Source organism: Antechinus flavipes, chromosome 2 (assembly GCF_016432865.1).
Source record: "Antechinus flavipes isolate AdamAnt ecotype Samford, QLD, Australia chromosome 2, AdamAnt_v2, whole genome shotgun sequence".
In the NCBI taxonomy this organism is placed as follows: Eukaryota; Metazoa; Chordata; class Mammalia; order Dasyuromorphia; family Dasyuridae; genus Antechinus; species Antechinus flavipes.
Window position 1 is genome coordinate 156,129,717 of NC_067399.1, and position 19,383 is coordinate 156,149,099.

At 40.1% G+C, this 19,383-nt stretch overlaps 1 protein-coding gene across 1 annotated transcript; it reads right to left on the bottom strand.

Annotated features, from left to right (window-relative positions):
- Positions 1 to 4,739: 4,739 nt before the first annotated feature.
- PAX1 (paired box 1) lies at positions 4,740 to 17,817 on the bottom strand. Its single transcript, XM_051982948.1, has 5 exons — positions 17,535 to 17,817; positions 16,177 to 16,806; positions 14,207 to 14,349; positions 13,337 to 13,556; positions 4,740 to 6,160 (listed from the first exon to the last, which is right to left on the bottom strand). The coding sequence occupies exons 1-5, from the start codon at positions 17,815 to 17,817 to the stop codon at positions 6,069 to 6,071; spliced, it is 1,368 nt and encodes a 455-aa protein (XP_051838908.1). The 3' UTR covers positions 4,740 to 6,068.
- Positions 17,818 to 19,383: the final 1,566 nt, after the last annotated feature.

Below are 19,383 nucleotides of genomic sequence, written 5' to 3' on the forward strand. Positions count from 1 at the left end.
TAATAAACCTTTTAATAAAAAATTTTCTTCAAGGAGTCTTAAGTGCCTTCTGGTTGATTCATTTTCATGTTATTTAATGATAATTTAATGATAGGCCCACCTCTTGATAAAAGAAAGCCTATTTCTTTTTGCTCCAGAAGCAGAGCCCACAATGAAGCTATTCCCATTAGTGGGTTTCTAGGTCGGTTTCTTTAGAATTGGAAAGAACACAACTTGAGTGGAATAATAAAACTTCTATGTGCAGATTTATCTTCATGTTTATTTTTCCTTTGTCTTCGTAGAACAATATGTGCTCCCTCTGGTGGCAAAAAACAGTGTCCTGTTTCCCATTTCCTATTGCAGGATAATGAGTCTGGGTAACCAGAATGCCAGAGAAGCTCTTAAGGTTTCAAATATTAGGTTGCAATCTGGATAAAATCATCATTTGACAAATGAATTGAAGAATTCCTGATGAATTTCACTTAGAGGCTGAATTCTCATCCATAAAATTGGCACTAAACCAAAGTACTTGGTCAAAGATTGTTTGGGAAAGATTTTTTTTCTTTGAAAGATAGGACTTCACCCAGCAGTAACTAGGAGATTCAGAGAAATATCAAATTGTGCAGCCCACACAGTAAAATTCATCGAGGACAATATATCAAGCCAATATGCTTTACCAGAAATGGGAAAAAATAAAATTTTACAGAATGGAAATGTAATTTAACAGCAGAAATGAACACTTGACCAGGCACTATTCATTTCTTCCTCGAGGGGAAAAAAATTAAAAATACCCAGGTGGTTAAATTGTAATACATTTGAATACCCCATCACCCATGAAAACTCTAATTATGATTCCACTTTTCTATTTGGCCAACTCAGGAACATATGTGGTTCCAATGAAGAACAGAGATCACTTTGAGAGACAGAGATAGACTGACAGAGACATAGAAAAATAGGACAGACAGAAACAGTGAGAGACACAGACATGCAAAGACATAGATAATGACAGAGAGACACTAATGACCCAATAGACTAACAAAATGAAAGATAGACCAAAGACAGAAAGTTGAGACATAAGAGCTCCTCAAAATGAATCAGAGACAGCACTCAATCCCAAGGAAAAATACTGACTACATTGAATATAGTTGTTCTAAAATGTTTCAATTTCCCAAGGTGGATCAGGGTTAATGTGTGGTTCTCATTTTACAGAAAGCAAGGGTTGGTGGAGATGGGGGTGGTAGCTGGGGAGATTGATTCCTTTTTTTGTCCTTTTTTAAAAAAAAATGCCAAAGAAAGTTAGAAGCCAACTATTAACCAACCAGAAATATCTCATCCATAAGACATTGTCTCATTGAAGGAAGCTAAAGTTCAGGCATTAAGGTCAAGGTAAAGACCAAATACAATTTAATTTATAATTCCCAACTATTGAAAGTGGAAATCAGATGTTTTTCATTAAATAGCATGTCTAGATGCACAATTCTTTCAAGTGAGTTTCCTTGGCAAATTTTGGAGAGATTCTAAACTTCATGTTACCCAATATAACCTCAAGCAGGTAAAATTTCTTTTGTAAAGAAACCGAGGTCAATGTAATCTTATCTGTAGGGAGATGGATGCCAGGAAGTCTGCAGTGTACTTTAACCTTAGCCATAGTTCAATTAAATAAATCCCATCCTCTTAAGTGGGAGTCAAGAAACAGCAAAGGAAAAAATAATGCAAACACATTTGTCAATGAGTGCTCTGATCTATGTGCTTCTTTCAGTTCATTCAAGTGATGGGCTAACCCGTTAAGGGGACAATTCCATATTTCTTCCAAGTGAAACTGGGGCTCTTGAAAAGGATTTGCTTAGAAGCAGTGGATGTTGAAATACTATGAGTAGCCAGAGCTCCTTCAAAATGAGAATTTTCCACTGGTTGGTTTTTTTGTCTCTTGTTTTTAGCCAAGAGAAACTCATTTCACTGTCACTGAAAATTCCATCTCCATGACACTGTCAGTTTTGTATCAGGAGATTTGGTAGCTTCCCTCTGAATATCTGTAGGAGAAGTTATGATATAATTAGTTTAAAAATACAGAAGAAATGCTGTCTTCTCATGTTTCCTTCTTCTTCCTCCTATTTCTTCTTCTTTTTCTTCCTTTTCTTCTTCTTCTTTCTGTTGCTGCTGCTTTTGCTTTTGCTTCTGTCTCCTTTTCTCTTTCTGCTCCTTTAGTTCTCATTAATATTCCTTTATCTCTGACAAATATTAAAACATTGTTTTAGAGAAATTTAGAAAAAATAAGTTCTCCAATAAGCATTTCAGAAAAGTGTGTTAACTGAAAAATAAAGTTCCCAAAGGCAAAGAATTTCTTCGTATGCTGGCAGCCTTGCCAGGACTGATTGGTCTATATTCTTTACCAATCCCTCAAGAATCCCATAGAGTGGATTTCTTCAATTGAAGAATCTGGTCCTACCAATATGGAATACAATTAATGACTGGGGCATTGCCAAAACAATTTGACAACACCACACCTATGCAATTTGTAGATAATATGCCTGGATGGTTCTTATTTGTTATACAGTACTTGGGAGAAGAGTGGTGTTTCAGGACACGCTTCCTTTATTCTATTTTTATCCTATGAGTAGTATTAAAAACAGGTAATTATCAAAAAACTATGATTTTCTAACTTTTCTCATCCCTTCTATTATGTCCCCCAATTTTAAAAAGGAAAAACAGAAGAAATATTGATGGAATCTTAATTCAGAAGGGAAATTCGGAAGTTCAGTACTAAAAGGGACTGGGAAACTCATTGAGACCCATAGAGGTGAAGGGACTTCCCCTACAGTAAAACAGTTTGTAATCAGCAGATTTACATCCTCAACTACAAATCCAGGACCCTTAGTATTGTAGTATCATAGAATTTTAAAAGACTTTAGAGGTCTTCTAGCTCAACAAACTCATTGGTTACTGTCCTAATAACCATAACCTTCATCCATAAGAATGAGGAAAATCAGAACTTCCACACTAGAAAACATACACAAAAACAATCATGAGATTAATGTCTTAAATCTTGCCTAAAGGAATAATGAATCCCAAAAAAGATAGCATTAAATTGTATTCTGTTCCCAAACATCCCCATGATTTGCACTGTACTCCTTAGAAAATCATTGTAATCCCTTTGACTCAATTGTCCTATCTATAAAATAGAAACTTTTTTTTTCTTTTTGTGAAATGAGCTTTCAAAATCTGGAATAAAAGAACCTGTATAAAATTTCGGCATTATCTTATGAATGCCACTTTCAAGAGGAGTGAAGTTTCCTATGAATGTGTTTGAAGCAGTTGTGGTCCATGGATATCACTTAATTCTGTCAGAATATCATGTGTGGCTATATATTTAGGAAAGCAAAGTCACATATTTCCTTTTAAAAGAAATTGTGTGTGTGTGTGTGTGTGTGTGTGTATAATTTAATAATAAACCCATGAGTTTTTAAATCGTTGATTACAGAAAACCAAACATATACAAAGTACAACTCATTTATTAGTGGACATGATAAGTTTTGCAGCCTGGAATAATTTTATTTAGATTTTACCTAGACTAGTTACTATTTCAGAAAACATGAGATGTGCTATTTTTCCTTTTTTCCCCTTTAACCCTCTAAGAATTAAAGACAATCTATGTGTGTATATTATAAAATCCCTAGAATCTTGCCATGTTAAAAATAGAATCCAACCCCACCTTTTTACAGGTCAAGAAATCCAGGCCTCAAATATGTAACTTGCTCAAAGTCTCATTGCTAACTACGAATAGAGCAATGACTAGAAAATCTCCTAACTCCTTGTCCAAATGTTTTTTGCATTCAATTATTTTCACTACATTTTATTAAATATGACAGTGGCATTTTTCCAACAAATTAATTGATCTCATAACTGACCTGCAATCTGTGGTCTGGGAATATGTTTTATTCCACAAGCCATTATGTGATTTTCTCCCATCTGTAGAATGACAATTCTGGTGATAACTAACCCTTTTTTGTGGTAGGCTATAATTTCTGGTAAATTAGGGCTAAAAGGGGGAGTTTACAGATACCAAAAATTACCTTCAAAACTCATTTTAGTCATTTGTTTTCAGCTCCCACAAATTTTTTTTTTAACCTGAGCTTTTCCAGGTGAAAAAATAAATTGATCCCAATTTCACTTCTTATTCCTATTCCTTGCCTAAACGTCAAGGAAATGCTAAAAAGCAAATGAGATGCCTAATTAATTTATACTCTATAAAATTCAGAGTAGAAGACAACTTCAATTACTTTGAGATCCTTGAAGTTGAAAATCCTGTCAATTACCCTGTGCTGGGGGAAAGATGTAAAATTGCATTAAAACAAAATAAAACAAAAGATTATCTTTTTCTGCTTGTTTGGAAATCCTAGAAGATAATTTTCTTTATTTGAAGTGTAGTCATACTTAACAAGTAATATCAGAAAATTTCACCCTGATGGTTTTTGTAACTATTAAACAGCGGTTTCATGTCAAAGGTCAAGAGCTTCTGAACTTGAAATTTATATTAACTGTTATGGCTTTAGAGAAATCCTTCTCAAGTTTTATTGCCCACCAGTTTAGTCATAAGACATAAGTTCTTATACACTTTCATAATCCATAGTGTTGGCAGCACTTAGTGGTTGAAATTAACAGATGATGGAATCGCAGAATACCCAAAATAATGATATGTTTTAGTACTAGTCAGATTCAGTGGATCAAGAAGACATAATTTCCAAGAGAGGAGAATATTCTCAAGCTATTATAGCTACAAAATGTTCTGGTAGAAAAGATGTCTTTTCTTTGGGTCCTCTTTCAGTTTCCTTTCAGGTGAAATTACTGAATAAGGAGCAGAAATAGGAAACTCTAGGAAGGCAAGTATTACATGGATTCCTAGAAAATATACCCAGGGTTGAAAAAGCAGCAGTTTCATTGGATTTTTTATTCATGTTATAAAAATATAAAATAAAATGCTGTGACTTTTTTGTCCATTTCCTTAGGCAGTGAGGCAATCATCATAGTTCTTTTTGGGGACGTCTGGCAATGCAGGCTTTGCAGCAACTTGGTCTTCGAGGGCAGGGAAGAATGGAGACCTGGGGAACTGATTCTTTGGTCAACAGTGAGACTGAGAAAGCAATTTGAGCAGATGCTGGCGTCTGGGAAGTCCAAAGGAAGGTGGAGATTAAGAATCCAAAAGATAGGTTGAATGATCATTTCTAAGGCTTGTGCTTAGTGATAAAGAAGGTCCTCGGATTTAGGCACTTACCCACTTATGGAGAGAAAGCTAAGAGTAAGAAATGCAAGAGGAAATCCAAAAAGGGAGATGGAAGAGAGTAGAATCTAGGCCTAGGCGCCTTCATCCATAAAATGAGAAGATTGGATTTGGAATCTAATCATTAGGTGAACTCTAAGGTTATTTTTTCGGCTCTAAGCAAAAGTAAGGTCTAGAGAAAACATGGAGATGGAGAAAATTAAGGAGGGGAAAGACCAGCAAAAGAGGGGGAAAGGAGAAAAAAGAAAGAGGAGAAACAAAATACGAAAGAGACCCGGGAGAGGAGGGAAGAAGGATAAAAAGACAATGTGGACAGGACAATGAGGAAGAGAAATACGTAGAATCCAGAAGAAAAAAAAAATCTGGCAAAGTTAAATAATCCAGTAAACTACGAAAAAGTGAAAACGGACAAGAAATAAAAGAAAAAGTGATAAATTCAAACTTTCCTTTCCCTGACTTGGGGGGAAAAAAGAGGAGCGGGCATAGTCAGGGATGCGTTGGAAAGCAAATCTTTTCGGTGGACAGCAGGTTGCTGTTTTCTTAGCTCTTTCCCAGGCAGTTTGACGTTGACTTTTGCGGGATAACCTAGGATTTCTCAGGGCAGGGAACGGATCTCAGTTCGTTTCCATTCCAATCTTCCTCCCTCCCCAAAGTTGCCCCCTGCATCGAAGTATTCTCCTAGAACGCTTAAAAAGCGCTTTCAGTTTTTGCAGGTGCCTCTTCCCACCTGATCTTCACAGCCATGCTTCCCTCCCCTCTCACAGGTCCCATCGCTTCTCAGTTCTCTCAGGCTTCGGGAAGCGGCTGCTCCTCCCTAAGAAGACGAAGCCGGGATAGACAGTCCATGTAGGCTATTAAGGGTGTCTTGGGGTTTGCCGACTGGACTGGAAGGCTTTCGATCTGCCACTGAGGAAAAAGAAAAAAGAAAAAAAGGGGGGGGGGGAGGTGTATATAAGAGGTGTATATAATAGGTGTCTTCCAATTCGGATGCGCGGTGCATGTTCCTGATCTATCACCCCCACACATACATGCATACACTTGTGACCCGATTTAGAACTAAAGAGCAACTGCTCCTCTGCCTCTAATAGAGGGGCAGTTCAGGAAAGAAAACTCGACGCTCCTGGCGAGTATGTTTTGAAGAAGAAACAAAGACCACACATTTTCACCAAGGAGCAAAAGATAAGGCAACTCCCCAAGAGGAAACACAGAGTCAGATGGAAATTCTGAACGCGTCTGGGATGGGCAGAATGGGAGAACAAGCAGACTCAGGAATTGGGAAGCTATGGACACTAGCAGTCCGGGAAGGGGCAAGAGACGCATATAAGCGGCTGGCGGCGCTGCAGACCGCAGAGCTGAATTGTAGAGGGCGATTAGGGAATTCTATTTTATTCTCGGCAATTGGATTTCCCCAGCCTGGGGCATTGTAATAGAGCTATGGATCGTTCCAGTTTCTCCTACGTCTTTTCTGCTTCCCAAACTGCTAGTCTCCTGTAGGTTCGACTACCCGGCACACACGCAAGCATTTCACACAGCACGCTGCAGGAGACCCGAAAGACCAGGTACCCCCAGAGAAGCTGCTGGTCCTAGTTAGACACCCGTGGTTCTGTGCACAGCAATAGGGAACCAGGGAACCACCGACTGGAAAACGGAGGGAGGGAGGGAGGGCTTACCAAAGATTATACACTAAGTAAAACTCAGTGCGGTCTGAATTCCTCCGAAATAGGCGGGTAATTTGCACTTTAAAGAGGGAGGAGGAAGAGGGCTGGACTTTATATAGCCCGCCTAGTCTTTGACTGCTGAGCATAAACTGGTTCCTAATTGACGGTCATAAACAAGTACTGAGGAATGTTTGCCGCTATATTAAGTGACACCGTATTTACCAGGTCATATGTTATTTAATGTTTCTCTCTATTATTTAGGGTTTTGGGAAGAGAACCAATTTATGCTACTGAAAGCCAGAAAGTGACGCTAGAATTGCACAATCGCCACCCCCCCCAACATACACACACACACACACACACACACACACACACACAGCAAGAGAAAGATATTTCTCCCCTTCTCCCAGAAATGCTAAGCCACAACAGCTCCATTCCCAAAGAAGTCTAATTTTATTTTCCTTCCCAGACATTTGTCGCTTACAGAACAAGCAGAAGACACCTTAATGTTAGTGACGTCTGAATTTCCAATCGTCTGAAATCCCTCACCTTCCTCTAACCCCGGAAGGCTCCTGTTTAGACAAATGCTTCTCCAGCTGCCCGGGGGATGGAGCCCGCACCTGTGTGCACCCTCCAAGCATGGGTGGGAAGCTCCAGACGTTCCCCTGGCCCTGGCCCTTGCCTTCTCAGTACACACATAAACACACCCTCAAGTCCTCCATGGAGGATTGATCCAATTTAAAAAAAAAAAAAAAAATTAAAAGTATTGTTTTGAAAACCCAGGGTCTTCTCTGGCCACGATATTTAAAAGATTAGGAGACTTGATTCCTCCCCCTCTCTTTCCAAAACACTGTATTCTGTGCCCAGGTCTAAGTTGTTTTCAATTCCTTTACAATTTGCACACATCAAAAGGAATATACTGTTTAGAAAACATTTGAGGCTGCTTCAGTCAACATTCTTTTGAGTTTAGAGATGAAAAAAATAAATAAATGAAATTTTACAAATAAGGCCTCTCCAACATATTTTGGTCTTTTCCACTAAATTTCTAGTTACTGGCAATACTGTCTTCTCCCCCACACTAACCCCTTTTATTAGGATTTCTACTTCCCTTCCCTTCCCATTCTTTCATAAGTTTCGATAAGAGAACCAAGTCAGTTCTCCAGATCAAGCTCACTGTGCTGATCTCTGCTGATCTTAATATTTTCATTCTATCTGTATTTGGGGGCTGAGAGAAATAGAAGCTAAGGGATCACTCCAGAAATAACTGGTTTTTTTTTCCTTCAGTTAGAAAAGCAGAAATTTAGTTTCTCTTTTGTTTTTGGATGCCCAACACCTAGAACAATATCTGGAGTTTAATAAGTAATGGAAATTTAATCAATGACTCTCCATTATTGAGTTGATTGATGATCTCAGCTTCCTAACAAAGATTCCTACTAGTGTTTAGTAAGAGCCAGTGACTATCCCTGATTGTCACTGAGTTTGTTCTTCTGAAGTTCAGCTGTTTGATATGGAAGGAGCATTTGTTAATTGCTCTTGGTTAAAAAAAAAAAAAAAGAGCAGAATGGGTATTTTTTTTTTCCTTTTAAGGTCTCCCTTTAGTACCTCTTGACAACTGATCCAAGAACAGACAGCGTCTATGAGGCAGGGTAAAAATTCAAGGATTCTTCCAGAATTTTCAAATATTCTGAAAGAATATTTTTCCTTTTTTTTCCCCTGGACATATCATTCCACCCATATAAGGAATTAATTCCCCTATTGTGGAAGTTTCCCCACTATAATTTCTGATCTTTAAGAGAGTTGCCCAGTTATTCAGTCTCAGAAATTGTCTCCTTGACTTTAACACCAACTCTCTAGCCACTATGCTTTCCTGTCTCTAGTCAAAGTCACTTTGAAACTTCTCCTTTTGTTTAATCTAATTGGATTTTCAGAGTCTCCTAAATCTTGAGTTGGGGTGGGGGGCTGGGGTCAGAGGCTTGTAGCTCAGTGATTGATTGCGAAGACAGGGCCGATTTTACAGTAAAGTTTCTATGTTTTCCCAAACTGCTACTTCAATACCAAATGTCCTGGGGGAACTGTCCTGGTGTTCTGACCACACTGAAATGATCACCAGTGTTGTATAAACAAGACGATACTGCCCGGGACACTGAGAGAAGAGTGGTGGGTGGTAAAATCTATAAATGCCTGACTTCTGCCACTAGAATCTGGTGGATGAAGCAAAATGATAGGACCCTTTAATTTGTCCTCTCAAAAATTTTCAGACTACTTACAACCGAAGTAATGATAAGCTGAAATCAAGTAGATGCTAACCAACAGCGTATAGGAGACCAAGTCATGCATTTTGGAAATTATTAAAAGGAAGTGAGGAGAATAATTGAAAATTCAACTAATTTGTACTGAAGAAAAAGAACTTTTTCCAGTTTTATTCTATATCTGCTGAATCAGATTGTGTGATACCATAATGAAATATGTAATTTCTGATCCGCAATTCCTCCACCTACAAAGAACAATTTATTTGTATGGTATAAGAGAATAATTATTTGAAGTACAAACAGATTAGTTATCTTGCCTGAGGTCAGATATTCAGTAAACTGCAGAGGCAAGAAATAAATCCATATGTTCATAAAACCATGTAATTCTTTATCCCCAACTTACATCTAGAGATAGACACCAGAGGATATGGAGTCCCAAACTCTTAGTTTACACATGTGAAAATTGAGGACCAGAGAAGTTAAATAACTATCTTTAAAAAAAAAAAATCACAAACCAGAGCCAGAATCTCAGGCCAACTCTCTTTACACTACTATGTGACTTGATACATTTACCAGTTCAAAAGTCTACACTAGATTTCCAAATTACCTTGTTTTTTCCAATGGTATACCATTTTCATTTCCTAAATAAGAAAATTAGTCATCTTTAGTTCTAAATGGTATTCCCAGAAATGTATATAAGTTGAAGATTCAATGAGAATTTATAGTCTCAGGAAATAATTTAAATGATCAATTTCCTAAACAGTGATGCCTCAAAAGTCATAAATGCTAGCAAAAGTATTTTAAAAATACCTACTTCTACATTTAGAATTCAAATGGGATGCTTAATGTAAGGACAATTAATATCTCTGTAACTGCATAGAAAGTCCAATTAAAGTATCTCATTTAATAACCTCTACCCTTCAAATGAAATGTATTTACATTACTGTGGTTACATTTGTATTCTATCTTGGCATAATCTGATTCAACAGACTTACCAGCAGAAATTATTTCCTGAATATTTTAGTACAAGTCATTTTAATTGGGATGCTTAATGTCCCAATAGTTCTGAACCAAAGACTTGATTTTTTTTAATATATAGACCAATAAATCATTAATTTAGCTCTTAGTCTAATTACTGTGGGAGTAATATTTGAAAATGTGTGCACATATGCTCCTATAATGAAGAAAAGGGCTCTGGTTGGAAATGTAAAGGCAATTAAGTAAAACATTCAAAAGTTATTCATATACTTCTGTATTTCTCAAATTACCACACAACCATTTAAAACTAATTGTCAGAAAGAGGGAAGAAGAAAGTCATAATTAGAAAGTTTGTCTAAGGACCTTTTGAAGGCCAATATTTCTGTTGTTAGAGGATCAACTGGCTGAGAAAATTCCATGGAGGCTAATTACCAAGTGGTAGGCCATCAGCTGATAAATTTGGGAATCCAAATCAACTGATGAAATTATCTTTTAAGGTCTGAAAGAGAAGACATTGAGATCCTAGAATTGAAATATAACTGCCTTTATGACTTTATTAACATTTCTTGGTTTGTTTACTATAAAAAATTTATATGTCATAGAGTAAAATATTTTAAGAGATTACTACTCCTATCACCTTTCTTTAAAGATACAGGGTAGAATCATACACATGGGGAAAAAAATCCTCATTGATGGAAATATTCACTCTGGATTTTTTTTCTGCATCTGTTAAGTTAAATTTTATGTGCTATAAACTAGAGTCATTTGCTACTTCTTTGAATCACATAGATGACAATTCCTTTTCACTTAACACAACATAGTCTGAAAAAAAAATTAGAGCACAGCTTGAAGGCCTAAGTCAAACTCTGAGCTATTTATTCTCCAGATCTCTTATTTTTCCCAGGGGAAAAAAAAAAAGGTTGACACCAGACCATTGAAGGGGGAATTAAACGCAGAAGAAGCTGTTTCATTTTTAAATTGCTTTAATTAGATCTTACCTAAAAATTCACCAGCTTCCAAGTGATGGCTCTTCAAACTACTATGTCAGTCATCTCCAGATAGCTTAGTATTTGGAGTTAGGAAGGAGTACCTGCTTCAAATAGTTGTTTTTCATCTGATTTCTATATCTTTCTTGAAATGTGAACTAATTCACAGCTTGCGACAGTCTTCCTTAAAATATGGTAGATGTGCATTACCAAGGATGAGTCCACCTGACCTATACTGAAACCCCAGTTACTATATTGAAACCAATTCTCTTCCTGGGAAACTCTCTTAGTGTCAGCCCACAAACAGTGTGGTGACTTGTTTCTCCATTGTCTTTTAATTGTTTTAGTTATAATTAATTTGTGACAGATATGAATATTTCAAATTTATTTAATTGCTTTGTGATTTACAAAGCCTGCACAACACTGTGCGGTAGTAGTGGGACATCATAATTTCTATTTTACAAATGAAGAAAATGAGGCTAAGGAGCAAATAAAAACCAGTCCCTTCACAATTACAGAACTAATGCCCTTTCTCACACTATCTACTCAAAGCAAATAAAACCATAAAAACTGAGGATATTTTCTTAGAAGTGATTTGTCCAGGATCACAAATTACTAATGATAGACTCCAAATCTAACTGTCTCCTGACTCAGTCCTTTAAACGTTCCATTATGCTGATATTATATAACAAGGGAATGCCTAAGGTAGAGTTCAAATTATTCTTAAAATGATCAGTTTCCTCTAATTCTGGAAAGCAAGAACCTGTAGATAACTGACTAGAAATCAGAAAAGTTATATATGCTAGACAGCCCCTGTGAATCTGGGAAGTAGGTTGCCGTGGGGGGTAGAGGGAAAGGGAAAAGAGCCAGATTTCCTGGGGTTTGTTTAAATCAAGAAGAGAATTCTGTCTAATCTCATAGGATTGTATTTCAAGAATGGATTGGACAATAGGACCTGCCACAGGACAGATTACCCAGCTCAGGAAAAATGATTTGGTTATTGGTCTAATAACAGAAGGTCCTAGACTAGATAGAGGATGAGAGATCATTAAAAAGCGGTCTCTTCAGTATTTCTTCTTCACTAAACTCAATAAAACTGGCTAACAAAATGTTGTATGATATGCTCTTTGCAGAAGAAAGGTTTTTTCAGCCTAGGCTATAGGATTTAGAGCTGAAGGAGCTTTAGACATGTCTCAATAACTCCCTCATTTTCCAGATAGAGAGCAGGCCCAGAAAGAACAAATAACAGGCCAAAGTCATGAATAGAATCAAGATTCAAAAGAGAAAGAGTCTGGAATCAAAATGGTTCAAATATCTATGAAGATATACTCACTTTGCAACTAGGCAAGTCCCTTAAACTCTCAGTGACCTGGGGAAACTTTTTTTAACACTAAAAATTAGAGAGCTTTTTTTCTATTGCATTGATAGAGTTCTTATCCAGTTTTTTTTTTAATCCGCTATTTACCTTGTTATTACAACCTCTCTTGGCCTCAATACAAAATAAGTCAGTGCAGGGGAATAGAGGGTAGACCTTGGGGTCAGCAAGATTTCAGTTCAAGGCCTATCTTTCCCAAAACTGTGTGAAATTAGACAAGTCACCTTTTAGTGCTTAAAATAGTTCTCTAAGACTGTAAATTACAGGTGATCTGCAAATCCAAATCTACAAAGTCAGACAGCATTTCTATCCAGGGAATTTAAGGGAACCATAGGATCTTAGATTTAGAGATAAGAATCATTTTAGGGATCATCTAATCTATGCTTTCCCATAATAATTGAATCAGAAGTCTGAACACAAAAATATGTCCTATTTACAACCTAAGCAGCAGTTGTATGAATAAAGTAATCTGCATTTGTTTAAAAAAAAAATTAAAAGCCTTTTGAAACAATTCAAACGAAGTAAAAATATAATTGTTTCTAAAAGTGTGCCATAACAAAGTAATATCTGCCTACATACATACTAAATGGAATGATTGCCTTATGTGCATATATATCCGAATTTTAAAAAAACAAAAACAAAAATTGAAATCTTATGGAAAGAAAATTCCATATCTCTCTAGTTTCACACCTATATAGCCACCATCCCTATTTCACCCTACTTCAACTGCGATGTGGTCCTGAACTTAAATTCCCACCTTCCTCCTTCTATTTAGAGACTTTCTCTGGACAGTCGGATGGATCCCTTTCCCAAACAGCAGCTCTCATCTGTCTTACCTTCTCTGCTGGGGTGTTTGAACGCCATGGCTGTGGCGAGATCTCCCCCGTGCACTGTCACACCGGGTCCGTGGTGAGCCAAGGGACTGCCCTGCGCTGGCCAGGGATGGCCGGGAGTGAGATAGCCGCCTCCGGGCCCGCCGTAAACTCCGTGCTGGTTGGAGGAGGGATAGGCACAGGCTGGAAGGAAGCTGCCCACAGTAGAAAGACTTGGAGTGGGCTAAAAAAGTAGGGACGAGAAAGTGAGAGACAGCATTACCACCCAGTCCACCACCATTGCACCCAGCTTTCCCTAGACCAGTAGTCAGGTGCTTTTGAAAACTCTATCGTAGATCCTCGCCCCTATAGGCTCTTTATTGCTGGGGATGGAATGGGAGAGAAGGAGAAAAGACAGGACATCAATTATTAATCCTGAAGCCCCTTATTCTAATTGCATTAATTAGCTCGACTGAAAACAATGGCATTTTAATTGACCCAAGGTAGGATCCAGGGTCCAAGAGGAAAGGGACCGCGAGGACAAACAAGAAAGCAGTAGAATCCAAACAGCCGCACCATAGAGTTCACAGGATGAGGGCGGCTGAACAAGCATCAGATTTGCTCCCAGAGATATAACTTTAAATTCAAAAGTATCGAGTTAAAACATAAATAACTCTCTGCAAAAAAAAAAAAAAAAAAAAAAAAAAAAAAAAAAAAACTTTTAAATGCTAACGAAGTGCGTGTAAGCAGAGCTGTTTTAAATGTTTTGAATCGTTAATTGTTTTTAATGTCTACTTACTGTCCCCCTTTTTTTGCTGGAACTATTGGAAAATCGATATGGGTTGCTCTTAACTGTTGCTACAGCATTCTCCAAATTTCGCTGGTCCTAGTTACCTGTGGGTATTTGATGTCAGCTTCCATAACCGCTTTATCAATTCCGTTCACTGCCTGTGTAGCCGGGAACCCCGTCCTATTCACACCGGCCCAGTCTTCCATTTTGGGGGAGTAGGCAGAGCCCTCGGTCCCCGACAGGGCCCCTGGATTGGAAAGAAAGATTGTGAGGAGGCAGCTGAGCTCGTGGAGAGCCCCTTTGCCCTATCATCTGGGCCTTAAAGGAGGGAGTCATTTACAGTGGCCTACATTCACCCCACTCGTGACTGTAGCCGAATGAACTTTGGGAGAGCTTCGGGACACTCGACACTCTTAAAGAAATCAAAAGTAAGAAGTCGATCCACCTAAGTTTGTTTCGCTTTCACTCACTCTCTGCAGGATCTTGCCCAAAAGCTGTCTTTGGTTGCAATCTAATTTCAGTTCTTTACTCTTTTCTCTACAAAACAGAGGCCTTCGCGCACAAATTTGGAGAACTGTTGCTGGGTGAGATTTGTTGTCTGAGAATGGGCCTTACCACCCTACATAATAACTTTGCAAGAAAACTTTTTTTTTCTTTTTGAAAAAGACTGAGAGGTAAGTGGACACTGGTTAGAGCATTCTCAATAATTTCCTCCCTTTTGTATTATTTTTAAAATCCAAGCAAACCAAGATCTGGGATATAGTTCCACTTAGGGGAATACTTTTGGAGGACATTCTAAGAGAGGAAGTAAAGAAGATAATTGTGTAGATATTCGTGTTTACATAATACACAATGATTATTCTCTAGAGGCATTCTGATTTTATATTCTTTTATCATAAAAATTTTACGATACATATCTGAGGTTTCTAGTGGGGAACACTGACTAGCCAGATGGAGTTGGTATTAGTCAAAAGTCTCTGAACAACATTTGGGTTTTGAAAATCAATTCCAAAAAAAAAAAAAAATTCCAAAAGTAAAATCCTTTGCAGTCTTCTAGAGTTCTGAACCCCTATTTCCCATCACTGGACTTTTTACACCCCCCTCGGTTTTGTTTTGTTTTTTTTAACCACAGAAAGCTCTGACACCCTCAAGTCTCACTGAAGGGACCTAATGCCTACCCACTTATGGCAAGCCACAGAAAAGCAGAGGTCATGTGCACAGGACAAAAAAGGAAATAATTTCAATGACAAACTTTACATGGTCAAAGTTTTTATGCTCCCTAAGCAAGACAATGAAGTCGACCCTCCCCAAAGTCGGTGAGCCCCAAAGAAAATGAATGACCAACAACTTGAATGTGAAGTTAACCCAAAAGACAAACCCTAAAAGTCCTTAAATGTAAATTATTCCCAAGCCTCTCTGCAGAAACCACTGATATAGCTTCCAATCCCCAAATTCCACAGGCCCGAGAACAAACCTATTTTTAAAATAATAGAGATAATAATAAATTTGAAGACAAGCCTTTAAAAAAATTATGGCGGGTAAGTGATCTATAGAAAGGGGATGGTAGTGGTGGAGAAGAAACTGAAGCCTCTAGGAAAGGGTCAAGTAAATTAATGAAGATAATTTGTTTTGTTTAGATCTGCCAGAAAGAGATTGCGATATGAATTCGCTGCGCTCACATTCTTTTTGCAAGACTGAAAAAGCGAAATTTCAAGACTCCAAATTTGTGGTCGACAATCTATCATCCCCAAGAAAATATTTTCCACATTTTTCATAAAAAGTTCAAGATGTCCAAGAGTTCCTACAGATGGTTGAGACCCGAAATCTCCCCAGTCCTCCCAAGATTTCCTGCTGCTAGCCTTCTTGTCTGGAGGGGTCGGGGGTGGTGGAAGAAAGACCAAATCTCACCCCCAACACTTAGTCCTTGACACTGCTTTCAGGAGCACACAAGTGAACGAACCCCACTACTCCGAGAAAGAGAGAGGCGGGGGGGAAAAGCAGAGAGAGACAGAGATAGAGCGCTTCGCGTTCTGGGTGAACATGTAAAGGCACGTATGGGACTCAGTTTACTAACCTGTTTGCTCCATAAAAGTTCGAATGCCCAAGATGTTGCTGACAGAGTGAGCGGAAGGCCAGGATCTGGGGATACTGACGTGTCCCGCAGACACAGGAACTCCGGGATGGTTCCCCATCTTGGTCCCAGTGGGTGACATGGGATTGGGGTAAGGGTACTGGTAAATGTGATTGTAAGGCAGTGCCGGTTGTGGAGGAGGTTGTTTGGTGGCTTCATAAGGATTGGGCTGGGACAAATTCCCAATTTTATTCCTCAAGATCCTGCTGATGGAACTGACTGAAGGCACGTTGTATTTGTCGCAGACCCCATCGGCCAGGAGTCTGTCCCTAATTTCCCAGGCGAAGATGCCCGGATCCCCTTGTTTGTAGTCCCTGATGTGCTTCACCACGTTCGGAGTGGTGACTCGGGGCTTGCTCCCTCCGATCGCTCCCGGGAGGATAGAGCCAGTCTCGTTGTACCTTGCCAGGATTTTACTCACACAGCCGTGAGACACTCGGAGCTGTCTGCTGATATCGCACGGTCGGATGCCGAGCTGGGCCAGTTCCACAATCCGAAGCCGGATCGCATTGGGCAGAGGTCTCCCATTGACGAAAACACCGCCCAGTTGGTTCACTTCTCCGTAAGTCTGCTCTATAAAGGGATGGGGTGGGGAACGAATCGGGACAGAGAGGGAAATCGAGAAGAAAATACGCGATGATTACTCAGCATTGAGAATTATAGAGAAAATCCTGCCTATCCCACAAAGACTCAAACTACTTTAAAGGAAAAGAAAAGAAAGTTCTCTTCCTGCTCCCTACTGGACCATTGTTGATCCTGCAAATCGAGAGGTCCCAAATAGTAAACTTCCGAAGAAAAGAGACGAAGTGGATGTTCATAAACTGACAGCTCAGTCACTCTTTCTATTAGATCTGAGTAGCCAAAGCAGGGTGACCTAATACCGGGTCCCCAAAGTGGGTGCCCTTGTGTTGGATAAGAGGATGGGGCGGGGAGGAGAGAAAGGAAGAGAAAAGCACGGGGAATCGAGGCTCACTCAGCTCGGACTCTTGTCAGTTTGGACAGAAAACTTCTCTTTGATTACCCCCCAAAAACACTCTCTCTAACTTTCTCTCTCTCTCTCTCTCTCTCTCTCTCTCTCTCTCTCTCTCTCTCTCTCTCTCTCTCTCTCTCTCTCTCTCTCTCTCGTACGTCTTGCTCTGCCCCTCCGCTGGGGGTGAGCCGGCAGACGCGGCTTCGCAGTCTGCCAGAGAAGGCAGGCCCCCGAACCCAGGGGGCGGGAGAGCAGAGAGAAAGAACGAGAATAATGGGAAAGAGAAGAGCCCCAACTCAGTTTGCTCGCAGGCGTCCGCTGCTTCCCTTACCCATAGCAGCGCGCAGGGCCGGCTGCCTGGCGCCCGAGCGACTGCTGGGGTTGGGCCGGGCGCAGTCCGGGTGTGCTCTGCTTCGGGCGGAGATACATAGAGGGAGGGAGAGCGAGAGCGGCGAGCCACGGCCCCTCTTCGAACTGGAGACGCTCCTGCTGGGGAGCGGGAGCCGCAGCGGGAGCCGGAGAGCGGCGGCGCTGCCTCCCTGCAGACTCTCGGTGGCCCTCTCCCAGTACACTTTCCAACTCCGGCAGCCCTTAAACCCCAAGGTGATCTTCATCCGATTGGGATAAATTCGTCTGACCAGGAGGCTTCAGTGTATTCGGATCAATTTGACGTGTCCTCCACGTCAATCTCGGCGGTCACGCCGGAGACGCGTTCATTGGCATCTCATTGGTTCCCGTCATTTCTCTCCGGCTGCAGTTCGGGCTAGGCTTCCCTTCTGGTGTGTAACTCTACCTCCCTCCTCCCACCCACCTCTACACCCTCCTCTTCTCCACCCCCCACCCCCGAGCAAGTTATTCCTCCTCTCTCACCCTCACCCCCACCCCACTCCGCCCCAACCCAATGTCTCACTCATCCTAGACCGAAACCCAAACCCAGGCAGGCACCTCTAGCCAGGGTGTTCAGCTCTGACCGCAGCCTCGAACCCCTCAAATCTCTTCTCTCATTTTCTCCCTTTCCCAGAGCTCACTTGTTAAGTACTTGGAGAATAATTACAGGTTGGTTGACGTCTTTGAGGCTACCAATGTGTGTGTACCAGTTTGTGCCCTCAATTTAGGGTCTCGGTGAGGTCTAGTTTTCACTGTTTATCCTTCGCTGCTCCCACAGATGTTCTTATTGTTAACACAACATTCAAATTTGATTCCTTTAAGGGGAAGTTGACTCCGGATGCCAGAATTATTTCATTGACTGAAAAGGGTATCGGGGCTGAAACTCTCTGCCCCCCTCAGATTTCTTTTTGGGAGGAGGTGCCTGAAAGGGAAGAGTGGATCTTTGAAGATCGTCCAGGCTAGAGTTAGCAATGTATCTTTCCCCATTTCCCCTCAAATTTGCTCCAATAAGTAGGAAATGATTTGCCAAAAATCCAACCATTTCCAGTCTTTTTCTAGAATGTCGGACACCACCATCATCCCAAACACATTTTTCACTGTCCGCTTCTGATTTTCAAAGACACCCAAATTCAGGAAATTTTTTTTCTAAGATGACCAGACTGACTATACGTGGATTGAGTTAGCTTGAGGACTAGTAAAACCTCGGAGGAGAATATAGAGAACTGGGAATCTCTCTCAGAGATCATAGATTCTCAGAGACCGAGAGATTCTCTTAGCAGTGAGTTCAGTGATCTATTTCTATCACATATTGACAGTTATCTCTACCCTTTGAAACCCTTGGCCAATTATGGATTGTCCCATGGGAATTCTCTGTTCTTGACTACATAAATGAAGTCAGGAGCCACAAATCTATGAGAAACCCCTGTTCCAAATTCCGAACTGGTTTGGTGCCGTTCGGAACTGGAGAAGATAACTTGTAATAGAAAGTGTCACAGTACAAATTGCATAGGAGGAGCGAGGGGAAAAGGAGGGTGTGAGAAGAATACGAAATAACCCGGAGCAAAGAAAACTAAACTCCTTCTTCCCGGTATCGGTCTTCTAGTTCAGGTCCCAAAGTCTGTGCTTCTGTGTTTCCGTCTCAAGAAAGTCAGACCCAAAGACTTAGGCCGAGAAACCCAAGAGCTCGGCTGTGTGTAATTTGTCAGGACCGCGAACTGGTTGCCAATCTGAGCCGCAGTAATTTCTCCCGCAAAGACTCACAGATGGAAAAGATCAGCGTGGGCCCAGATAAC

Bases quoted from the DNA above. Each gene is read 5' to 3' on its own strand.
- PAX1 (XM_051982948.1), bottom strand. From the start codon at position 17,817: ATGAAGATCACCTTGGGGTTTAAGGGCTGCCGGAGTTGGAAAGTGTAC. The intron at 14,350-16,176 runs GTTAGTAAACTG...TTTCCAATCCAG, and splicing joins AACTTTTATGGAGCAAACAG to GGGCCCTGTCGGGGACCGAG. The intron at 6,161-13,336 runs GTAAGACAGATG...CTTTTTCCTCAG, and splicing joins CAAACACCCCAGCAGAGAAG to TGGCAGATCGAAAGCCTTCC.